Below are 22,663 nucleotides of genomic sequence, written 5' to 3'. Positions count from 1 at the left end.
TTTGGGGTCATACCCGGCCTGACTTCCGACTCTGAACTCGGGGATCACTCCTGGTGGTGCTCAGGGGGATCATATGTAATGTTGGAACCCAACTGGTGTCAGCCACTTGCAAGGCAGTCACCTTAAACCCTGTTCTATTTCTCTGGCCCACAGTGCTTTTAATTTTAAAACTATGAAAAAAATTTTTTGTCTTGTTTTGTTTTTGGGTCTCACTCAGTAATACTCAAGGGTTACGACTGGCTCTGCACTCCTGGTGGTTCTCTGGGGGACCATATGGAATCAAATCCAGGTTAGCTGTATGCAAGGCAAGCTCCGTACCCACTGTGCTGTCTCTCTTGCTCCACTTTTTCTTTTTGGGGGGGTGACTTTTTGGGTCACACCCAGTGATGCTCAGGGGTTATTCTTGGCTCTGCACTCAGAAATTACTCCTGGTGGTCCTTGGGGAAACCATATGGGTTGCTGGGGATTGAGCCCGGGTCAGCCACATGCAAGGTAAACGCCCTACCCGCTGTACTGTCGCTCTAGCCTATCTCTTACCCTGCTTTAAAATTATTATTTTCTAATTTTTTTGTTTTTGGGTCACACCCAGTGGTGCTCAGGGGTTACTCCTGTCAGACTCGGGGGACCATTCAGAATTCTGGGGGTCAGACTTGGGTCAGCCTCGTGCAAGGCAAATGCCTCCACGCTGTACTATCACTCTAGCTCTGACAGGTGCTTTGATGGAGGACTGATTTTGTTTTGCTTACCTTTAAGATTCCAAGGTTCTTTTCTCCACATTCTACGAGTTAAAAGGTTCAAGGTTTCAGTTCTTGAGCGTGTGCTTGTTAGGGTTTTGTTTTAAACGTCACAGGTCAGTGACTAAGGAGGCCTGCTCCTTGGAGACTTGTCCTTGAACTGGACTTTCCCTGCGGTCAGGATCCACATGGAAGGGACTGGAGGAGGGGTGTCCCGGAGAGTGAGGGGGTTCTTCCTGACAAGGAGGGATTCCCTTTCGAGTCAGGAGACACCGGTGGAGCTGCCTGGACGGTGGAGTTTGTTTGGCTTTTGCAAACTTAAACGTAAGATCTTCAGCAAATGAATTCCTTTAAGAAACTGAGTGACAGACTCAAAGTACCCTAGTGTGTAAGGATGCCAGGCTACCCGGGGCACGTCCTGTAGGCAAAGAGGAGCAAGTGGGGAGAAGGGATGTTTTTAACCTTCAGTGGTGCTGGACATAGGACCCAGACTCATATGGGAGACACGTGCTCAGAGGCTGAGTTCATTCGGAGCCTATAGGTAGGAGCTGTTATTTGTTTGTTTGTTTGTTTATTTGTTGCTTGGGGGCACACCTGGCAGTTCTTCAGGCTTACTCCTCACCTTCCTCACTCCTGACTCCTGGTCACTCCTGGTGGTTCTCGGGAGACCATCTCATGACTGCCGGGGATGAAACTCCGATGCGTTTCTAAAGAAGGAAGAGCATAGTAGTGGACGTGGCTTGTCTTGGCCTGGCACGATTGTCAGTGAGTTCCCGCCCCCGGGAACACTGCCCTGTCCAGTCTGGCGGGGCTGAACCAAGCCGCATCCCTCTCCCGCCAGCTTCTCTCTTCTCTCGTTTATTAGGGACGTTTCGGGCTGGGAGCTGAAGCATTAATGTTTAAGAAAGGAAGAACCGAGCAGCGGGGCGCACTGTCTCCTGACCTAGTTTCCTCATGAGCACAGTCTAGACTCACCTGAGTATCAGGTAGAAGAGAAAGCTTACCCCCAGGGAACATTGCCGTAGGCTGGAAGCACAGGGCTTACTGTCAGATAGGTTTGGGTTCACACCCCAGCTCTTTATCTATCTAACACCTGCTTGCTGTGGGATCTGGGCAAAGCCAGTGACCACAGTTTCCTGGCTGTAAAATGGGAATAAGATCTAGTTTAAAGGTGTCTGGAGGGGGCCTGAGAGATAGTACAGTGAGTAAGGCCCTTGCCTGGTATGCAGCCAGCCCAGGTTCCATTCCTGGCATCCCATATGGCCCCCCAAGCCCGTATGGGATGATTCTTGAGTGCAGAGCTAGGAGTAACCCCTGAGCATTGCCAGGTGTGGCCCCAAAAAAACCCAGAAAAATAAAAACTGAAATAAAGGTGTGCTGAGGTTTCATTTGAGGTAATGCATATGAAGTGCTTGGAACAGTCTTGCTAATAGGTAAAGGTAAGGTAAAGGCCCTCCCGTTGATCGTCGATTTGCTCGAGCGGGCCCAGTAACGTCTCCATTGGAGACTTTGTTGTTACTGTGTCTGGCATATCGAATACTCTCGGTAGCTTGCCGGGCTCTCCGAGAGGGGCGGAGGAATCGAACTCGGGTCGGCCATGTTGGCCGCTTGTAAGGCGAACACCCTACCCGCTGTGCTATCGCTCCAGCCCAGCCCAGTCTTGCTAATATTAATTAAAACTTAAAAACAATAAGTTTCATTTAGGAAATGAGAGGAGAGAGTGCCCCATAAGAGGAAGTAAGAGAAATTATGTCAGTGGGAAGGAGGTGTGGAGCTGGCGTGTGGAGTTTGCTGGTGTTTATTTATCACCCTCCCTGTGGTGGTGGGGATGAGGTGGTTTTGCTCCCAGCCCTCTGAACTGTCTCCAGGCCTTTTTTATTTTGCAGAGCTGGGATACAACCCAAGTCTCATGTGTGCACAGGGAGCACTTTACCTTTGAGCCACAGCCCAGCCCCGTGAGGTTAAATTTTAAAGAAAGACATAATACATACTAATGCTTCAAACAGTCTTCCTAATAAAAGTCCATAAATGGCATAGTGGGAACTGTTGATCATTGCAGATTGAGCAAAGTTGAATTTGTATATTTTAATAAAAGAGGAAATATCAGTGGGATATTTTATCTTTTTAAAAAGCATTTCAGGGGCTGGAGTGATAGTACAGTGGGTAGGGCGTTTGCCTTGCACGCAGCCGACCCGAGTTCAATTCCCAGCATCCCATATGGTCCCCTGAGCACTGCCAGGAGTAATTTCTTAGTGCGTGAGCCAGGAGTAACTCCTGTGCATTGCCAGGTGTGACCCAAAAAGTGGTCACGGTCACGGTCCTCTCGTTGTTCATCGATTTGCCCAAGCGGGCCCAGTAACGTCTCTATCGTGAGACTTGTTACTGTGTTTGGCATATCGAATACATCATGGGTAGCTTGCCAGGCTTTGTCGTGCGGGCGAGATACTCTAGGTAGCTTGCCCGGCTCTCGGAGAGGGGCAGAGGAATCGAACCCAGCTCGGCCAGGCTGGCTGCGCACAAGGCAAACGCCCTACCCACTGTGCTACTCTCCAGGTCAACCCAAAAAGCAATAATAATAATAATAATAAAACATTTCAGCTTGTGGTTAAATCTGCATGTGTATTTGCCTTCCTGTGGAGTCCTGCTTCCGCCTCCTCAACGTCCTTGTATTGTACTCCGTGCAGGCTAAGTTGCCGCAGGTCACAGGGTAGGCTCCTTCTGCTTTTCACCTTCATTGTCCAGTCAGGATTCTTCCCAGAGAAGGCACCGGCTCGCCCTGGGGGCATTGGGCAGAGGGAACTCGGGTTTGTGTGACCCTGCCCTCTGACCTCTGATTCGGAAGACCTTCCCGAGGTGGTCCGCATCCTCCGGTGGGGAGTTGGGAGCAGGCTGTGTCGCCAGTCACATTCCGTGGCCCGTCCCGGGTGAACCCGTGCTGTTGTCTCTGCAGCTCTCAGGATGGCGGCTTTTGGGATCTCAGCTGGCCAGTCTGTGGCACTGGTCTGGGACAAGTCTGCCCCCGTGGAGGCCCTGAAAGATCTGGTGGACAAGCTTCAAGGGCAGACCGGTGAGGAAGGCCGCGTGTCCGTGGAGAACATCAGCCAGCTGCTCCAGTGTAAGTACCTCCCCAGTCCTGTCGGGGGCAGAGCTCAGGGCTGCTCCTGGTGGGCTTCGAGGAACCATAAGGGACCCAGGGATCGAACCCGGGTCAGCTGTGTGCAAGGCAAGTACAGCCCTCCCCACTGTACTGTCTCTCTGGCCTTGTCCCTTTTAATCCTTTGTCCCTGGGTTGGGCCAACACATGGCAGAAGTGACCCATCACACTATCCGTGTTTTGATTGAGATGTAGTGGACTTCGGCATTCATTAGCTGATGATTTGTATTAAAGTATGTTCTTATTTCTATTAAAATTTTTAACATCCTTTAAAATATTGTGCTCTCTTCGACCTCTTTCCCTGAGCATAAAAAAATTAAGATCTTTGTGTGTGTGTGTGTGTGTGTGTGTGTGTGTGTGTGTGTGGTGGGATGGTTTGAGTCATTCCTGGTGGTGCTTAGGGCTTACTCCTGGCTCTGTGCTCAGGATCACTCCTGGTTAGGGGTTAGGGGTGGACCATATGGGATGTGGGCGATTGCACCCCCTGTGGGCTCCATGCAAGGCAAGCACCCTACGTGCTGTACTATTTTTTGTTGGAGGTTCACATCCAGCAGTGCTCAGGACTTACTCCTGGAGCTGTGCTCAGGGCTCAGTCCTAATGGGCTTGGCGGGGATCCTGTGGGGCTGCCAGGGATTGAACCTGGGTCAGCCACATTCAAGGTGGGATAGTATTGCTCTGACCCCTCCCCCCCAAAAAAAAAGAATTAAAAAAAAAAAACTCCAGTTGCTAATACGCAATTAGAAAGCCAGAGAGAGCTGGTAGCAGCGTCATCATGCTTTTTTGCCGGTAACGGTGACACAATAGTGCTGGCTCCTCATGGGGTGTGGCTTCTCCTGGGGCTTCCAGTTGGGTGGGGTGGGGTGGGATGGGGGTTCGGAGGCGCTGGCGGTTGCTTCTGGGCTGAGGGGGCTGCTGATGACCGTCTTTCTTCTTCTCAGCCGCGCACAAGGAGTCCAGCTTTGACTGTATTCTGTCTGGGGTCGTTCCTGGCAGTGCCACCGTCCACAGCGCTGAGGTGTTGGCCGAGATTGCCCGGATCCTCCGGCCCGGCGGATGTCTCTTTCTCAAAGAGCCGGTAGAGACAGCTGCAGGTAAGCAGATCTTCACTCGGAAGACTCAAGCCAGGTTTGGTCGATGCTTCCCTCGGAGCCAGGGGATAGCATTGCGGAACTTCTCCAGAGGGTTAAAATTGCTGTGAAAATCCAAAGCAGCACATCTCGGAAGCATTGTGTTCTTTGGTCCTTTAGGCAGGAAGCGACCCAGTGAAAAACAGGTGAAGGGTTAAATTCTGAGTGGAAAAATCAGGCAGCCATAAAAAGGAACAAACTTCAGCGGTCTGTCACTCACAAGCATGCATCGATCCACCGCAGCTCTCAGGTGTAACGGTGCTCCCTCCTACAAGCTCTGGGTGCTTGTAGGAGGCGCGCCCGTCTAGGTTAGTCTAGTTACACACTTGGCACATTCACACAGCGACAATCACCTAATGACCGTTTCTCAGAATGTTCCTAGTAATTAGTGACAGACTTTTGAACGGATCTCAAAGGAATCATGCTAAGTGAAAAATGTCAGTCTCAAAGGTTATATGCTGAGGACTGGAACAATAGCACAGCAGGTAGGAACAATTGCACGCGGCCAACCTGGGTTCGATTCCCAGCATCCCATAGGGTGCCCCGAGCACCGCCAGGAGTAATTCCTGAGTACAGAGCCAGGAGTAACCCCTGAGCATCGCCGGGTGTGACCCAAAAAGAAAAAAAGATAACAAAGGTTATATGCTGTAAGATTCTGCTCACTTCTCATTCTGGAATCAGAGTGCCTGAGAACGGGTGGGTATTCGGGTTAGTGGTGGGAGAGAGAGATGCGTGAGAATTGGTCTGAGGGTTCCCTGTGATGTGGGGGAGTTCCCCATCTTCATCATGTGATCACCTGAATAGGCATGTGAGGTAAGATTTGCAGAAGCACACACATGCACACACATGTGAAACTCTGAGTCTGGCCACACTCGGTCACTCTAGTGCTCTGACGAGTCTGGCCAAGTTCTAACGCCAGTGCTCGTTTCTCCACATCCATCTTCCCCTCAGATTGTGGTCACTGGGGCCTTAAAGTCCCAGTTCTGTGTCCATCTTCCCCTGAGATGTTCCTCAGGAGGAATGCAACAGACCGCTCACCGGCTCCCAAGCTTCTCCCCATCCCCCCCAACCTTTCAATTTCCTATGTACCTATGTATTTCTTGTTGCTTCAAGATAAAATGTTAAAATGTTAAAACTTACTGACTAAAAATCTGCATTTAAGGAGTAACTTGATTATATGAAATTCATGCTATATGCAAAGAAAAGCTTTTTTTTTTCTTTTTTGGGTCACACCCAGTGATGCTCAGGGGTTACTCCTGGCTCTGCACACAAGAATTGTTCCTGGCAGTGTTCAGGGGACCGTATGGGATGCCAGGGATTGGATCCCTGACCCGCTGTATTCTGGCCCAGAAAAACTTTTCTTTTTATTTGTTAAGTGGTAAATTGCCAAAGAGGCATTCAGTTCTGAAGTTCTGTCACTTTTTTACAAGACTTTCCCTCAAAGTCTGATGATTCACTCATCAATTAATAGAAATGAAAATATTTTAATGTATTTTATCTGATGGTTCTGATTTTTTTTTCTTTTTGGGTCACACCCAGCGATACTCAGGGGTTCCTCCTGGCTCTGCACTCAGGAATTACCCCTGGTGGTGCTTGGGGGACCATATGGGATGCCGTGGATTGAACCTGGGTTGGCTACGTGCAAGGCAAATGCCCTGCCCACTGTGCTATCACTCTGGCCCAAGGTTCTGCTGTGGAAGTGTAGATGTGATGTCAATAGCAGATACCAGTGGTCCTTTTCGGGGAAGGTTTGGGACACACCTGGCCGTGCTTAGGGGCTGTTCTGGGTTCAGTGCTCAGGAGTGACCTCTGGGCTCAGGAGATGATATGCAGGACTGGGGATTGAACTCCGGCCAGCCATATGCACGACCCTTACCTCCTGCACTGTCTCTCCAGCCGTTATGGGAATTTAAACTTCAAATAAGTTGGAGCCAGGAGAGATAGTACAGGGGTGAAGGTACTTGCTCTGCATGCAGCTGACCCTGGTTTGATCCTGGGCGTTGTATATGGTTGCCCAAGGCCTGCCAGGAGTGACCCCTGAGCATAGAGCCGAGAGGAGCCCAACTGTCCCCTCCCTAAATAAAAGAAACCTCTAGTCACTAAAACTTATATTTTCCTTTCCAGAATTTTTAGGAGAAAATGCTTGTATGCTTAAGATTTTAGGGGCAGGGGGTGAGGGTGGTTTGGACCACACCTGGGCATCCTCGGGGTTGACTTGCTCAGGAATCGCTCTCAGTGTTCGCCAGGAGTCAAACTGCCTTAGCCGCACGCAAGGCAAGTGCCTTATCCCTCCACTATCTCACAACCCAAGATTTTTTCCCCTGTTGTTATCAGTTATTGCCCAACAGTCCTGGGAGGTTCAGTATTTCCAAGAAGCAGAGAGTGAAATAATCCTAAAGGATTTGACACTTAACAGCATAGATAAGAGCACTTTGATCTCACCTGTGCTGGAGATAGGGCAGTGGTGGGGCACTTGCCTGGCAGGCAGCTGACCTGGGCTTGGTCCCCCAGCACTGCATAAGGTTCTCCCAGACCCTGCCAGGAGTGACCACTGCCTCTGTGGCCCCCCCCAAACAAGCAAACGAACAAAAAGAACATTTTACTCAACCCAAAGGATTTGTCCAGTTAAAATACTATCCTTGGGGTGGGGGGAGGTGTTACGGGGGTTCAGGCTCGTGCCCTGCATTGTCGCAGACCCTGGTTGGATCCTCACTGGAGTTCTGGGGGCTCAGCACAGTATCCTTGGGCCTGTGCATTCACCCGCCTGCCTGGTGGGCCAAGAATCACCGGGAATAGCCCCCAGGCCTCCTGAGCACTGCCACGCCGCCCCCCCCACCCCCGCGCCCCGTTCTGCACCCCCAAATGCTGCCTTTGAAGTATGGGCACATGAAGCAGGGGCGGCTATTATTGTCTTAGTGCCTCACTGACTCAGAGAGAATCAGGCCTTGATTATTTTTCCTGCTGTGGCATGTAAAACTTATTTGGGGGTAGCAGGGGGGAGAAGGGTTATTGGAAAATTAGAAGAGAAAGAAACTCCCTAGCTGGGGAGGAACTTAGTCCAGGGCTAAGCGCCAGCAGCGTGTGAACCTGCTAATCGGGATTTTCCTTCTGGCAGTTTCCGACGGCAAGGTGAAGACCCCAGCTAAGCTGTGTTCCGCCCTGACTCTCTCCGGCCTGGTGGACGTCAAAGAGGTTTGTAACCGTCGACTTAGCTGGGACTTGAAGCCCTTGGCGACGACCCCCTTAGCTCCTTGTCAGCTGACCTAGTGAGAATGGGAGGAATAACAGCCCGAAGGTGAGGTGGTTAGTGAATAGGCCAGGGAACCTGTGAGGTATGAGATAGCTTGGGCCCAGGAGGCTGGAGCACCTCCAGCCATGTCCCTGCTGGCGGTCACCACGCAGGCAGGAGACAGTGACGCAGATCTCACCCACGTACATCCTGGGTCAGGGACATGCGCTCACCTAAATCACTGGGGGTTTGGTGGGGGTGTTGAGAAGGTTGGGGGCAAGGTTCCATATTTTTTCGAAGGGGGGAGTGAGGTGGAGGAGTAAAATGGGGATTGGTGCTGCTCCCCTGACTCCGTGCTCAAGGGTCACTCCTGGCGAGCTTGGGGCATCACAGGGGGTGCCGGGGGCCGAACCTGGGTTGGCCACGTGCTCTATCGCTCCCTCCTACCCGCTGTCCTATTACTCCGGCCCGGGGGGTCACTCCTGGCGGGGCTTGGAGGATCATATTTATGCTGACTTCCAAACTGGAGATGGTCATGTACAAGGCAAACGCCTCACCCGTGTACTCTCTCTCTCTCTGGCCTGTGACCCCGTTTCTTTTTCCTTTTTCTCTTTTCGTTTTTGAGTCTCTCAAAGCAGTGGACAGGGACCTCTCTCGGTTCCGTGCTGGGAGGCGGTCACTCCCTATGTGCTTGGGGTACCATGCAGTGCCGGGAACTGAACCCAGGACTTTCGTACGCAAAGCATTCACTCTGTACCTCGGTGCGGTCTCCCCTCCGCCTGGAATCCCGTTTCTGATACGTTATTAGAAATTCTTGTGAAATAGGGGCCGGGGCGACCGTGCAGCCGGGCAGGGTGCTTGTGTCACACGTAGATGACCCAGGTTGTGGCCCCAAAACGGAAACCGCAACTGAAGTGGAGATGTTCATACTCCTACGTGTTACTGTTTCCTTGTGTGAGTGTTAAGTGTGCACTGTGAGAATGGATAGGGGTGTTTGCCTTGCATGCAGCCGACGTCGGTTTGATCCCCAGCACCCCATAGGGTCCCGTAAGCCCTCCGGGAGTGATGCCTGAGTGCAGAGCCAGGAGCGACCCCTGAGCATTGCCAGGGATGACCCAGAAACAAGCAAACAAAAAGTGTTCACCTCTAGAGCCACAAACTGCTGACATGCTGTGTGACCAGGACCTCGTTTCCTTGCGCCCAGCCTTTCTTATTTTTCCTTTTAGTTTAAGGTTTCCCGATTCCTAATCCTAAAATAAGGGATACTCAAAATTATCTAAGAATATAAACTATGAAATGACGTGCCCGCCCATGCCATGCTCACACTTGTCTCTTGAGGAAGCAGCTGACACATGCTTTATTTTGGTGTTGGGACGGGGGGGGGGGGGGGCGTTGGGGCTGCAGCAGCAGAGCTGGGGGCTATTCCCAGCTGTGGGCTTAGATCCTGACTCGTCTTGGGACCCTTCCCGTCACAACCCTTACCAGGACTCGCGCCGCACCCTGGGCTTCAGTGTATTCTCTGAAGTGTCCAGATCGCAGTTATGCCCTAGGTTTCTGATCCATTTCTCTCTCTCTCTCTCTCTCTCTCTCTCTCTCTCACACACACACACACACACACACACACATACACACACACACACACACACACACACACTGCCCTAGGTTTCTGATCCATAGGGATATGGAATGTTTCTATACACACAAACATACACTCTCTCTCTCTCTCTCTCTCTCTCTCTCTCTCTCTCTCTCCCCCTCCCTCCTCCCATACTTAATGCAAAGAAATGAGGATTTGCCCCTGCCAGGAAACCTGGGGAGGCAGTGCCCTGCGTTCTGTGGCCTGTGACTGAGTCCTTTGTGGTGTCTCCCATTCCAGCTGCAGCGGGAGTCCCTGAGCCCCGAGGAGAGACAATCTGCTCAAGAGCATCTGGGTTACCAGAGTGACAGCCTGTCCGCTGTCCAGGTCACGGGCAAGAAACCCAACTTTGAAGTGGGTTCCTCTACTCAGCTTAAACTTTCTTTTGCCAAGAAGTCACCTGCAGGTACGTCCGCTAGGGACAGACTCCTGTCTACACGGGCTGGGAGGAAGTGAGGCTTAGGAGCGGGCCAGAGGGGTGGGTGAAGTGGTGAGAGTTGAGTAGGACTTTTCTCTGTCACTGTCCTCCCGTGGTTCATCAATTTGCTCGAGCGGGCCCAGTAACGTCTCCATTGTGAGACTTCTTGTTACTGTGTTTGGCATATTGAATACGTCACGAGTAGCTTGCCAGGCTCTGCCGTGCAGGCGAGATACTCTCGGTAGCTTGCCGGGCTCTCCGAGATGGGCGGAGGAATCGAACCTGGCTCGGCCGGGCTGACTGCGCGCAAGGCAAACACCCTACCACTGTGCTATCACTCCAGCCCACCTTCCTTATTTTGGGGGGCGGGGGGGTCACACCCGGCTATGCACAGGGGTTACTTCTGACTCTGCACTCAGGAATCGCTCCTGGCGGTGCTCGGGGGACCCTATGGGATACTGGGACTCGAACCCGGGTCGGCCTCGTGCAAGGCAAACGCCCTACCTGCTGTGCTTTCTCTCTGACTCCTCTGTCACCTCCCTTAATGTCCGTCACTTCCCGAGTAGAAAAAGTGCTTCATGACCTGGGCATATTTGGGCCCGAAACTGAAAGAATATGTTGCTGTAAAGCCACTCGGCCCCTTCCTCTGCCCCAGAGGACATGCGTCACATTCTGGAGGCCTGAGTCACAGGCTTAGCTAATGAAGTCTTTGCCGGCCCCAGGATTACACCTCCCTCCTCGAGGCCCTTCCTGTGGTGGAGCTGGAGATGAGACGCCTGCTTCGCCTCTCACGTGGCCTTAGTTCTATTTTGCTAAGGGCAACATTTTTTGGCGTGTGTGAGGGGGGGGTTGGGCGGGCACACCTGGTACTGCTCGGGGCTCATTCCTGGCTCTGCGCCCAGGGCTTGGGGGTCCTCACGGAGATCGAACCTGGGTCAGCCGCCTACGAAGCAGGCACGTTACCCTGCTGTACTCTCTCTGTCTGGCCCACAGTTTTTCATTTTTAAGTTTCCTTTTGTTTTTGTTTCTGGCCAGATGTGCGTGTGCTCAGGAGCTAATGACCCCCGGCGGTGCCTGGGGACCGTGTCTGGACTTGCGCTGGGGCCAGCGGGCGTGCAGGGCCTCAACGCCTGGACAGTCTCTCTGTTCATGTGGAGCAGCTTTTCTTGAATGTGGTCGTTTATGTGATGCCTCACTGCTTGTGTGGTGCTTTCATTTTCTTATTTCATTTTTAAATCTTTTGTGGCTGGTGTCGGGAGCTCTGTTTGCCCCATGTGCTGTAGCTCTGTAGCACTGTCCTCCCGTTGTTTATCGATTTGCTCGAGCGGGCACAGGTAACGTCTCCATTGTGAGACTTGTTGTTACTGTTTTTTGGCATATCGAATACGCCACGGGGAGCTTGCCAGGCTCTGCCATGTGGGCGGGATACTCTTGGTAGTGGAGGAATCAAACCCGGGTCAGCCGCGTGCAAGACCTGCCCACTGTGCTATTGCCCCAAGTGCTACAGAGTGGAAAGTAAGACAGAGAGAAGGAAGCTGTGTGCGGTAGCAGATGGGCTTGCGTCCTTGGGCTTTGGTCGCTAGGTAAGGGTGTTAGCCTGTTTCCTCATCTCCAAAATGAGGACCACGAAATGCTCATCTCAAGAGGCGGTTCACAGGCTAGAATTGAGGTGACGAGTGTCAGGTGCTTCAGAGAGTTCTGTGACTGTCCCCATGACCGGCCCGAGGTCATGCCTTTCACAAGCCAGGTGTGAGGTCGAGTCCCCGCCCAGGTGCTCCCCATGTAGTGCTCTCGCCACACTGTCCTTGGCTCCCCGCTGTTCTCACGCGGCTCTTTCTCTCCCTCTGGTGGGACCCAGTGAAGCCTGCCGTGGACCCCACTGCCGCCAAGCTCTGGACACTCTCGGCCAACGACATGGAGGATGGGAGTGCGGTGAGTGTGGTCCCCTGGGCTCCTTGGGCAGGGTAGTTTGGGGTGCCTGGCTCGGCGTGACCTCTTTGGACTTGTCAGTGACAGTATTTCAAGTCCAGCATTGTGACTGCCTGCCACTGGCATTTGGGTGGAGGTTTTTGGTTTTAGGGTGGTTTTTTGTTTTTTTTGTTGTTGTTGTTTTGGTTGGTTTGTTTGTTTGTTTGGTTTTTTTTTTTTGCTTTTTGGGTCACACCCAGCAATACTCAGAGGTTACTCCTGGCTTTGCACTCAGGAATTACTCCTGGTGGTGCTTGGGGGACCATATGGGATGCCAGGGATCGAACCTGGGTCTGCCGCGTGCAAGGCAAACACCCTACCCGCTGTGCTATGCTCCGGTCCCCCTGTTTTGTTTTCTTTTGGGTCCTACCCAGTGATGCTCGGGTTACTCCTGACTGTACTCAGGGATCATTCCTGGCGGGGCTCGGGGGACCCTGTGGGATGCCGGGGATCGAACCTGGGTTGGCTGCATGTAAGGCAAGCGCCTGACTCACTGTACCCTTGCTCTAGCCATGTTTGTTTAGTTTTGGGGGCACAGCTCAGGGGTCATTCCTATAGGGCATGGGAGACGGAGAAAGAAGTGGGCCTGGGATCAGCCCTGGGCCTCCCGCATGCTCTGCAGGGGTCAGACCCCACGCATGCCCTTTCACTGCCGTTCACCCCCCCCCCCCCCACACACACACACACATACACAAGCACACACTCTCTCTTTCTCGCTGGCCCGGCGCTGGTCATCTCAAGCACTGTTTCTCAGCCGGGCCGTGGTGTACCCCCAGGTTATTCCAGGGGGGCCACCGGTGAGAATCATGTCGATGGGGAGCCTGGGCACAAGACTCGGGCCAGCGAGAAGATGGGAGCTGGGAGCTGCCCGAAAGGAAACAGGCTGTAGGGGCCATGGCGGGAAGAAGGCTGAGAAACTGAGACGTGGGGGGAATTCACACGGAGAGATCTCTCTCTCCTTGTCCGCGTTCTGTTTCCCCCAAGATGTTCTTGTTCACACGGCCTCTGGGCATGTGTGAACCTGAAAAGAGTCTTGTCAGCTAAGATCCCCTCCCTATCCCCTCCCTGGCTCCTGCTCTCGGCGGGCTCTGAGCACTTCCTGTCTTTGGTCAGTGCTGTCACAGCCACCGTCCCCGCCCGCTCGGCTGTTCGGGGTCACTCGGAGGCAGACTAGAAGCCTCCCGTGACCTGCACACACGCGAGTCAGACTTCCCCCAAGTGCATGCATCGCCGCTGGCTTTATTCCTCTGGAGTTGCAGGGAAGAATCTAGCCATTCCCTTTCCACACGGCAGCCCCTCCTTGTGTTCACAGAAACCCAGAATTCCTCTTCGTGCCCCTCCCCACACACACTCACACTCTCGGCACCGAGTGTAACACTCTCTGTGGCTAGTTTAATTCACGGGGCTCAGGGTCGGCGTGGAGATCCCGAGCAGGTGGGTGGTCCGTCCCTGCTGTCCACGGTGGCGGTGGCTTCTCAGTGGCAGATGCTGACCTGGGCCCTAATGCTTTCCACCTGCCTTAGGATCTCATAGACTCGGATGAGCTGCTTGATCCAGAAGATCTGAAGAAGCCGGATCCAGCCTCCCTGCGGGCAGCACCTTGCGGGGAGGGGAAGAAGAGGAAGGCCTGTAAGAACTGGTGAGTGCCGGGCTCTGTGAAAGTCCGCCCGAGGCTGCCATGGGCCTCTCCTTCCAGGGTGTGTGGCCAGGTGGGGAGCCCCTGCCCCCAAGAGCAGAGTGCACGGGTTGTCGTGGGGGTTGACACGGTGACCACCCGCGGGAAGAACCTGAAGTTCCTGGTTCGCCCTGTTCCTCCTCCCCATGAGAGGTCCCTGCTCTCCCAAGTCCTTGATGCTCAGTCCCTGCTGTTGGGGTGCTCCAGCACCTCTGGGCGAACCTCCACGCAGGACATCACCGAGACGTGAAGCCAGCCCTCATGGAGCAAGGAGGGCCACTGTTCCCCGCTCCCAAGGGCTCTGGGGCAAGGTCAGCTCGGCAGGCCCCGGGCACTGGAGTCTGCAGGCGCCCCTCCCGGCGGCTGAGGAGTGCTGAGTGGGCTGTGGGCCGGTGTGGGGGCGGGGGGTGGCACGGTCACTGCATCGGCTGGTCGGCGTGAGGCCGGGGTCCATGGCTGCACACAAAGCCACGCTGGATTCATCTGGGAAACATAAAGTAACAATAGGAGACTAACATCCAAGAATAGCCGAGATAAGTACCAGGAGGTTCACTCCATGGCTTGGAGGCCAGCCGCACATGCTAGGGGAAAAGGCAGCTCAGATAGAGAAGGGAGCACCAAATAAAGGGTGTTGGGAGGATCCTCCCAGGATGGGAGATGCATGCTGAAAGTAGACTATAGACCGAACATGATTGCCACTCAATGCCTCTTTTGCAAACCACAGCACCCAAAACGAGAGAGAGAACAAAAAGGAATGCCCTGCCACAGAGGTAGGGTAGGATGGGAGGGTGGGGAGGGTGGGAGCGATTCTAGGAGCATTGGAGGTGAGGAATGGGCACTGGTAGAGGGATGGGTACTCAATCATTGTATAACTGAAACCCAAGCACAAAAATTTGTAAGTCTACAACTGTACCTCATGGTGTTTCACTAATAAAACAAAAAAGCCACGCTGGGAGGGAGGAGGCGTGGCCTGCCGGTGGTGTCAGCTCTCCTGTGGGCCAGGTGCCCCCGGCTCCTCATCTTCGGGGTGAGGAGGGGAAGGCGGAGCGGCCTGCCCCCAAGGCCGCCGTGCTCTGAGACAGTGGCCGCCTGTCACACACCCAACTCCCTGCTGTCTCCTCCCGGATCACGCATGGGGCAGGCACTCTGCTGAGAGCTGGGTCCCTGCCCCCCTTTTTTTTCCATTCATACTCTGTAACTCGTGTTTAGGAATCTAACTGGGGAATGACTTTTTCTCTTGGAATTTTAATGACAGTTCTGTTATCTGTTTTTGGGGATTATGATCTGAGACCATTCTGTTTCTGAATGCTTTCTCTAAGACTCCCTTTTTTTTTTTCTTCCTGTTTTGGAAGTTTCTAGACCCTTCCTCCTTCCTGGTATCATGGTATTGGTTAGTAGACTTATTATAGGGGCAGTATCTGGTGGTATTCGGGGGCCCGTGCAGTGCCAGGGACTGAACACAGTGGCACGAGCCCTCCTGCCTGAAGCCACCGGCCCGCTCCTCAGGCTCTGGGTACCGACTTCTAGCAGGGCTGGTTTCCGATGGGACCAGCCACTTATTAGTCTTTCACGTCTAGAACATCACGTCTGCAGTCCTGAGAAGTCTGATTTTTCCTTGGGATTTTTGTCTTTGTCCTTTGCTTTTCTTCCTCTGAGCTGTTACTCAGATGTCGGATCTCTTTGATGGACTTTTGTCATTTTTTTCTTTTCTTTTTTTGTTTGGATTTTGCTTTTTTGGGGTTACACCTGGCAACGCTCAGGGATCACTCCTGGCTCCGCACTCAAGAATCACTCTTAGCAGTGCTTGAGGGACCATATGGGATGCCAGAGATAGAACCCGGGTTGGCTACATGCAAAGCAACGCCCTACCTCCTCTACAATCACTCTGACCCCATCATTTTTTTCTCTCAAATTTTCCATATATTTGTATGTGCAGGTGCGCGCGTGTGTGCGTGTGCGTGTGCGTGCCCGTGCCCGCGTGTGCGCATCTTCCTTTGAGGGGGAAATGCCTGCAAGTTTATCCTCCAAAACCGGTACTCGATACTTCGTTACTTTATTTCTACTGTGATATTTTTTTTTTTTCCCCTTTATTTTATTTTATTTTTTTTTAAAGTTGTAGATTTACAATTTTTTGTGCTTTGGTTTCAATTATACAATGATCAGATACCCATCCCTCCACCAGTGCCCATTTTCCACCACCATGGACAATATCCCTCCCACCCCCATCCCCCCATCCCCCCGTCTCTGTGGCAGGGCAATCCCCTGTGTTCTCTCTCTCCTTTTGGGTGTTGTGGTCTGCAAAAGAGGCATTGAGTGGCAAACATGTTCAGTCCATAGTCTACTTTCGACATGCATCTCCCCTCCTGGGAGGATCCTCCAAACATCCTTTATTTGGTGCTCCCTTCTCTATCTGAATAGCCCTTTCCTCTAGGATACCCGGCTTCTACTGTGATATTTTACTCGATACTTCGTTACTTTATTTCTACTGTGATATTTTACTCGATACTTCGTTTCTTTATTTCTACTGTGATATTTTAAGTTTCTTGGATTTTTTTTTTTCTTTTTGGGTCACACCTGCCTGGCAATGCTCAGGGCTTACTCCTGACTCTGCTGTCAGGAACTACTCCTGTGCTCAGGGGGCCATACGGAATGCTGGGAATCGAATCCAGGTTGCCGCATACAAGCCAAATGCCCTACCCTATGTGCTACTGCTCCAGCCCCTCCCTTTTTTTAAAATCCCTTGACTTCAAAAGTATGTGTTATATTTTTATTTGTGTTGTTTTGGGGTCACACCCAGAAATGCAAGTCTTACTGTCTTACCTTTCCAGTTTCTAACATTTTTTCGGTTTTGGGGTCACACCCGACAATGCTCATGGGTTCCTCCTGGCGGTGCTCTGGGGACCATGTGGGATGCCGGGGATGGAACCTGGGTTGGCCCTGTGCCAGGCAAGCGCCCTCCCCGCTGTACTCTCTCGGGCTCCCCTGGCATCCTTTCTTATTTGTGGAGATGACCTTGTTTCTTGAGCTTAGTGCTAGTTCTCTCAAGACTTTTTATACCCTGCATTGTCTTTTCCCCAACTTGACAGTCTCTGTGAGACTGTCGTTAGAGGAGAATCCTGGTGACTCTTAGTCATGAGCCGCAGCTGGAGGGCATGGTGCTCGCCGGGCACTCTGCTGACTCACTGTCCTGAGGGGACCCGGGTGGGCTTTGGAGGGCTCTGCAGACTCTGTGTCTGGGTGGATCTCTCCGAGGAAGGACAGCTAATTCCTCTGGTGCTGGCGACTCACTTCGTGGTTTGGGGCTATGAGTTCATCATTGATCTTCCTCCCTACCGGCGTGGGGTGTGGAGCCTACCCAGTCAGTGCTCCCTCGGGCTGGGTTGCTTTGGGTTGCTTTGGGTCAGGGCTGGGTTGCTTTGCATCTCGGCTCCTTGCTTTGCATCTCTGTCTTTGTGGGCTGGTGTCTCTGATGGGGTTCGGAGGGAAGGGGGAGTTGGATGTATGCTTTCAGTCTGTCGGGGTCAGTATTTGGTGGTGGTGGTTGGTGGTGGGGGGAATCACACCCATCGGTGTTCAGGGGCTACTCCTGGCTCTGCTTGTGGGCTCACTCCTGGCGTGACTCAGGGGACCACATGTGGTGTTGGGGATCGAACCTGGGCCAGCCCTGTCTTGCTCCCCGTCCTGTCTCTCCAACCCTGATGGAGCCGGACTCCACATTCTGTCCTGGCATCTCACGGCCTCCTGAGCACCGCAGGGTGTGGCCCTACAGGCCTCCAGCACTGCCGGGGTGTCCCCCCACCGTTGCTCCCCCAAATAACCTCAAGATGCAGAATCAGAGGTTCCCTGGTGATAGAGGCGCAGGCTCGTCTAACCACCCGCGTTTTGTTAAACCGTGGGCATTGCCAGCACTTCCTGGTTAGGGGGTTTCCAGGTAAAAGTTCAGTTTCCTCTTCCTGTTGGTGTGCCTCCTCCTGAGTATTCGTCAGCTGGGGAAGAGCAGGGACACTAGACCAGGTAAGGTTGGGAGCCTCTGCGCCTGCGCTCCCGCCTGCAGCCCTGGCAGAAAGTGCTCGAACCTGCTTGGCGCCCTCCAGGATCAGGTTTTCAGGCGGCAACAAATCTCACTCGCGGCCCCTTCTTCCCCAGCACCTGCGGCCTTGCAGAGGAACTGGAGAAGGAGAAGTCCCGGGAGCAGACGAGCACCCAGCCCAAGTCAGCCTGCGGGAACGTGAGTACCGGTCATTCCCCCCGTTCACAGAACTCCCCGAGCCGTCAGGCACCCTGGCAGGCGACACACCGACTCGTCAGGGCATCACGGGCAGGAGTGGGTGCGTGGGGGCCCTGATACCAGTAGGCGGCTACCTCTGTGCTCAGGGGTTGCTCACTCCTGGCGGCCTCCTTGGGAACCACATGTGGCCTAGGGGAGTGACCAAGTCACCACATGTAAGGCAAACATCCTCCCCCACTGTGCTCTCTCTGGCCCCTTGGCTGGGATTTAAACTGCTGAGAATATGGAAAGAGGCCTTCCCAGGAACTTTCCTAAGCAGCTGTTTTTATAAAACTAAAATTCTTTTGTTTGTTTGTTTGTTTGTTTGATTGATTTGGGGCCATACTGGGCAGTGCTCAGGAATTCCTCCTAGCAGTGCTTGGGGACTATATGGGATGCCCGAGATTGAACCCGGGTTGGCCGTGTGCAAGGCAAACATCCTCTCTGCTGTACTGTCGCTCCAGCCCCTAAAATTAGAATTCTTAAAGATCTCTTAATATAATATTAGACCTGCTGAGGGACTGGAGCAAATAGTACAGCGGGTAGGGCGTTTGCCTTGCACACAGCTGACCCTTATAGTTTCCCGAGCACCACTAGGAGTAATTCCTGAGTGCAAGCAAAGCCAGGAGGAACCCCTGAGCATCGCCAGGTGTGACCCTAAAAGCAAAAAAAAAAAAAATCGGACCTCCCGATACACATAGGCTCTTCCTTTGGGCCAGATTGGCCCGGATTTGGGGGGGCACTGGGCACGGGGCGCGCCTGTGTGACTGTCTCTTTTCCCCACAGTGCTACCTGGGTGATGCTTTCCGCTGTGCCAGCTGCCCCTACCTGGGGATGCCCGCCTTCAAGCCCGGGGAGCAGGTGCTCCTGACCAATAGCAATCTCAGTGACGCCTAGGGGGCCCGCCTTGGGACACGGGTATCGGCCCCTGTCCCCCACACCCCCCCACTCTGCTTCACCTCCTCGGAATCTGCCCCCGCGCCTGAGTTCCACGTGCCGGGAGGTGCTCAGGAGTCAGAGGTGGCTGTGGGCTGCCGTGCTGCTACAAAAGACCGAGGGGTCGCGGGCCCCCTCTGCCCTGCTCCTCCACCTGGTCTCAGGGCAGGAGTGTGTCCTGGAGAGGCTCCTCCCCCTCATCCCCTCCATCCCCACACGCTCTGTTCACACCCTGTGCCGCCCCCCTGCCACGCTCAGGCGCGTCTCAGGGCACCAAGACTCACCCTCCAAGCTGGGAACACATCCAGTGTCATCGTCATCGTGTGTCCTCCCCCTCCCCCCCACCCCATTTACTGTCATCCTGTCCTCTCCAGGGATTAAACTGTGTACTTCCCAGGGCCCTCTGAGAAGGGGCTGTGTATGTCTCTGTGTGTGTGATGTGTGTGTCTGTGGTGTGTGTGTGTATGTGTGTGTCTGTGTGATGTCTGGTGGGAGGGGCTGTGAGTTCAGAGAGTGTGGGGGTGTACGATGCGTGCCTTTGGTCACTGAGAACTACCTCCCCAGCAGAGAGACCAAAAAAAAAAAAAAAACCAAAATATCCACAGATGGATGGTGAAAGTGGCCCGTTTAATGGAGAGCTGCTAGCATACTTAAAGAACATCGACGGGGTTTGAGGTGTGGGACTGCACGTAGGTGTGGCGGATCATTTATAGAGATAAAGCGTTTCGGCGGAGGCGATTCTCTTGGGGGGATTAACTCTAGGAGATACCCTGTCTCCCAGGGACATCCATATCGCTTTTCACTTTCCCTTTTGTTGTACATATTAAACCATTAAGTTTACTTCTTATTAATACTTGCAGTTATTTGGATAAACACAGTGAGAGATACAGATTCCAAAACTTAATTCTCTGGGCTCCGAGGGCAAGACTGCTGGACTCCACCAAAGGACCTAGCTAGGCCAGTTCAGCTTGTCCTTTCCCGGGGGGGGGGGGGGGGGGGGGGGTCCTGTCTCTTAAGTCACAGTGGCTTGCATCAAGACCATGCTTTTATGCTTTCTAGATTGTTCCATTTCGATGCCGGACTAGGCTTTGTTGCTTGTCCCGGGTCCGTCCCAGTCCCACGGTGGGACCTTCCTTTGTGGGGTGTTAGGAACTCGGCAACTGAAGCCTGAGTCAAGTAATTTTGACAGATGCCCAGGAATAGATATATTCGAGTCGGTCACCTCCCAGATATTCGGCGTACAGGATTAACGGTCTTTCTATGTTTAAGCAAAGAAGAGTGCTCTGTGGCAAAATGTGAAAAGGCAGTAGGGGAACTAGAAAAGCAAGTCATGCATTTCAGATGCCAAGTCCAGAGAACCTGAAAGTTTTGACTTAGAAGTAGCTACGACTGACTTGGAAATTGTGACAATGAGAAGCAAAACACAAAGGAAAGGCTAAAAGATATTCGGATTAGGAATGCTCACAAGAGCGCTCTAAGCTTCTGTGGGAGGAGGAAAAGGGGCAGCCCAGTTCGAGGGTGGCACTCGGCTGGCCTGGAAACCCAGCTTAGCCCGGCAGGAGGGACCGGGTCACCCAGCCGTCTGCATGAAGTGTGCGCTGTGCACGGAATGCAGCCTCAGTTTACACTTGGAGAAACTGGGTGGGACAGGGTGAGGGCCATGGCTGCCAGACTCCCTGGCACTGGGGAATCTCAGGCCCCGTAGTCACCAGCTCGCCCTCTCTGAGCCCACTCGCCTGCTCCCGGGGGTGGGGACACCCCTTCCACACACTGCCCAGAGGAGCACTAAGCTCCCAGCAGTGCCCCTGCGTGCAGAGGGGAGGGTGAGAAGGGGGGGAGGGGAACGAGCTTCAGAGCAACGGGAAGGGGGGCCAAGGAAGGGCTTGGGGCCACACCCGGCGGTGCTCAGGGCTCACACCTGGCGGGGCTCGAGTCATTAACAGACCTGGAGCCACGAGCTGGGGGCCGGGGGAAGGGTAGAAACTCGGGTTCAGGAATGGAAGGAGGCTTCCAGCTTGGGGTGACCTTTCTCTTACACTCATTAATAATTAAGTGGATTGAGGGTTGGGTTTTTCTCCGTTCTTCCACCAGGGGGCGCTCGGGCTCCCAAATTAAGATTGAGATGGGTGTGCTAGGGCACCCCAGATTCCGTCATGGCAGCCAGGGCCTTGGGTCAGGGTGCCCACAGTGGGCCGGCTGAGCTGGGTGGGTGCAGAGGGAGGGAGGAAAAGGAAGGACAGCGCTGGGCACACAGGGCTTGGACTCCGGGCGCTCAGGGGCTGTGCCAGCCTGGGGTGTGCAAACCCCCCAGAGTTCACGGACCCTCCCCCATGTCCCGAGCCCACCCCCTGCCATCTTACATCCTGCAATTGCAGGGAGGGACCCCTGAGCCCGGGCCCGGCCCTCCCACCTCCTCATGCCCCAGACCAGACTCTCCCCTGACCCAGCTAGCACAGGGCTGGGAACCTATTAAGCAGGGGCAGCTTCTGGCGGCCGGAAGGATCCACACGAGCCAGCCAGCCGTCCACTGTCCACCTGCCCCACCTCGCTCTTCCCATGGACCCCCGCAACCCCACCCCCGAGCCCCCAGCCCCAGGCTGCTGCGCTGTGAGGTGCCACAGGCCCTTGCCTGTGAAACAGAGGGAGTCTGCATGGGGCCTCCCTCACCCCGCCTCCGGGTAAGCCCCACGGATACATTTTTTAAAAAATTTTTATTAGTGAAACACCATGAGGTACAGTTGTAGACTTACAAATTTTTGTGCTCGGGTGTCAGTTATACAATGATCGAGTACCCATCCCTCCACCAGTGCCCATTCTCTACCACCACGGATCCCAGTATCCCTCCAACCCCCCCCCACCCCCCCCATCTCACCCTGCCTCTGTGGCAGGACATTCCCTTTTGTTCTCTCTCTCCTTTTAGGTGCTGTGGTTTGCAAAAGAGGCATTGAGTGGCAACCATGTTCGGCCTATAGTCTACTTTCAGCATGCTTCTCCCATCCTGGGAGGATCCTCCCAACACCCTTTATTTGGTGTTCTCTTCTCTATCTGAGCTGCCTTTTACCCTAGAATGTGTGACTGGCCTCCAAGCCATGAAGTAAACCTCCTGGTACTTATCTCGGCTATTCTTGGGTGTTAGTCTCCTGTTTTGTTACTTTATGTTCCCCAAATGAATGCAATCTTTCTATGTCTATCCCTCTCTTTCTGACCCATTTCACTTAGCATGATACTTTCCATGTAGTACCGCTTGTATGTAAATTTCAAAGTCATGAAATTTACAGGTACATTTTTCATGTTTAAATGTTTAATTTGGAGGGGGGGTGGATTGGGTCACACCTGGCATTACTCACTCAGCCCTTACTTGTGGCTGTGCTCAGGGATCACTCCCAGCAATGCTCAGGGGACCACATGGGGTGTCGGGGGTCGAACCGGGGGCGGCTGCATAGAGGCAAGCACCCTCCCCCGCTGCACTCTTCTTCCGGGCCCTCCACAGGTCCGTTTTAACAAGGGGTCTGGGTCAG

The 22,663-nt window shown here is 53.5% G+C and overlaps 1 protein-coding gene across 1 annotated transcript; it reads left to right on the top strand.

The window, feature by feature from the left end:
* Positions 1-3,677: 3,677 nt before the first annotated feature.
* Positions 3,678-19,992, top strand: CIAPIN1 (cytokine induced apoptosis inhibitor 1). The gene is made up of 8 exons (XM_056137202.1): positions 3,678-3,849; positions 4,828-4,980; positions 8,132-8,208; positions 10,122-10,287; positions 12,158-12,231; positions 13,791-13,906; positions 18,089-18,170; positions 18,996-19,992. The coding sequence occupies exons 1-8, from the start codon at positions 3,693-3,695 to the stop codon at positions 19,104-19,106; spliced, it is 936 nt and encodes a 311-aa protein (XP_055993177.1). The 5' UTR covers positions 3,678-3,692; the 3' UTR covers positions 19,107-19,992.
* The last annotated feature ends 2,671 nt before the right edge of the window (positions 19,993-22,663 follow it).

Source organism: Sorex fumeus, unplaced genomic scaffold, assembly GCF_029834395.1.
Source record: "Sorex fumeus unplaced genomic scaffold, SorFum_2.1 ptg000122l, whole genome shotgun sequence".
NCBI classification, from domain to species: domain Eukaryota; kingdom Metazoa; phylum Chordata; class Mammalia; order Eulipotyphla; family Soricidae; genus Sorex; species Sorex fumeus.
Note: the sequence above shows the minus strand (reverse complement) of the source record. Positions and strands in the feature narration are given on the sequence as shown.

Coding starts and splice junctions, on each gene's coding strand:
- CIAPIN1 (XM_056137202.1), top strand. CDS start 3,693: ATGGCGGCTTTTGGGATCTCAGCTGGCCAGTCTGTGGCACTGGTCTGG. Junction 3,850..4,827: donor CATCAGCCAGCTGCTCCAGT/GTAAGTACCTCC, acceptor TCTTCTTCTCAG/CCGCGCACAAGGAGTCCAGC. Junction 12,232..13,790: donor ACATGGAGGATGGGAGTGCG/GTGAGTGTGGTC, acceptor CACCTGCCTTAG/GATCTCATAGACTCGGATGA.